Source organism: Protobothrops mucrosquamatus, unplaced genomic scaffold (assembly GCF_001527695.2).
Source record: "Protobothrops mucrosquamatus isolate PMUCROS unplaced genomic scaffold, P.Mucros_1.0 scaffold37413, whole genome shotgun sequence".
In the NCBI taxonomy this organism is placed as follows: domain Eukaryota; kingdom Metazoa; phylum Chordata; class Lepidosauria; order Squamata; family Viperidae; genus Protobothrops; species Protobothrops mucrosquamatus.
Window position 1 is genome coordinate 1 of NW_015423147.1, and position 1,356 is coordinate 1,356.

Consider the following 1,356-nt stretch of genomic DNA (forward strand, 5'->3'; position numbering starts at 1 on the left):
TCCAGGAGGACTCCCAAGTTGCGCGCCCTCTCTGAGGGGGCCAAAGTTTCGCCCCCTATAGTCAGCGATGGCATCAGCTGACTATGCCGAGGCGCCGGAAACCACAGCCACTCGGTCTTGGAAGGGTTGAGCCTGAGTCTGTTCTTCCCCATCCAGACCCGTACGGCCTCCAGGCAACGGGCCATCACGTCAAGGGCATTGTTGGGGTGGCCTGGGGTGGAAATGTACAGCTGAGTGTCATCAGCGTACTGATGGAAATCCACCCCAAAGCCACGAATGATCTCCCCCAGCGGCAATCTCTTTGACACACTGCTGGGAGCTGATCTTGACCCATCCGGGCCTTCTTCCTACCAAGGGGAGTCATCCTTTCTTCTCCAACTCTGAAGCCTCAGCAGATGCCTCCTGGGTGGGAGCCCCAAGCGTGCTGGGCTTCATACACCCACAAACCAGAGTGTGCTAAGACAACATTGAAGAAAGATCCAGAATGGATTGTCCCATAAGGACCTTTTAGGACCACCGGCTGGGTGGACTTTAACTGTCCTTCAAGAATGTCCATCCTCTTTAGAAACACCATTCCTTGCTCTTTTCCTTTGTGTGTCTTACTTGTCGGTCATTCCCTACCCGTTTCCCGTGTTTCATAAAACAGTTTTTTAATTTATAATAGTTTGATAGGCAGGCTCATTCACTCCCTCTGAGAAGGGAAAGAAGCAATCCTTGGGGACGCAGTCAAGAAACAGGAAGCTTGGTTCTGCTCAACCTGAACCCTGACTTTGCCCTGGCAGGGGAAATACACCTTCTCTGATGGTTTGGAATACAAAGACAATAAATGGCATTACTGTGATGGCTACGACCGAAGGTTTTACACGGAAATCTGCAATGGCCTGAAGCCAGCAGGTACAGCTTGGGTCAGCCGGATGATGGGATTACTGGTGCTCTTCCTCTGGGAGGCGGGCAGACCCTCTCCCCTCTGATCGGGAGACCCCCCCCAAAAAAACTCAAAATCAGGGCCCCTGGGGCAAAGCAGTGAAGGCTGGGCTATTTTTTTCCAGAGTTGTTGTTTCTCACACCCTCTTCTTCCTCCGTTTCCTTTCCAAGGGATTTCCCAGCTGACCAACCTGGACCCGCCTCGGACCATCCCCCCCGGCTGCTATGACTGTGGAGACGGCTTCTACAACCCGAAGACTCGAGTGGTGGTGGATTACCGGCACCGCTTCCTGAGAAACGCAGGTAGGCCTCTATCCTCCGGGTCCATTTCATCCTGGAACTGGCTGCGGGGGCTGCAAAATCAGCAAGAGGGAGGTCTGAGCTGTCCTGGGGAACACCGGGCAGGCCACTGCGAGCCTTGGGGTCCTTCAC

General features: G+C 54.0%; 1 protein-coding gene across 1 annotated transcript; it reads left to right on the forward strand.

Moving 5' to 3' along the window:
* Window positions 1–782: 782 nt before the first annotated feature.
* Window positions 783–1,227, forward strand: LOC107302231 (MORN repeat-containing protein 5-like; the record flags this gene model as incomplete). Its single annotated transcript, XM_015831336.1, has 2 exons — window positions 783–894; window positions 1,096–1,227. Coding segments are annotated over 2 exons (244 nt in total), but the record flags the coding sequence as incomplete, so codon positions are not given.
* Window positions 1,228–1,356: the final 129 nt, after the last annotated feature.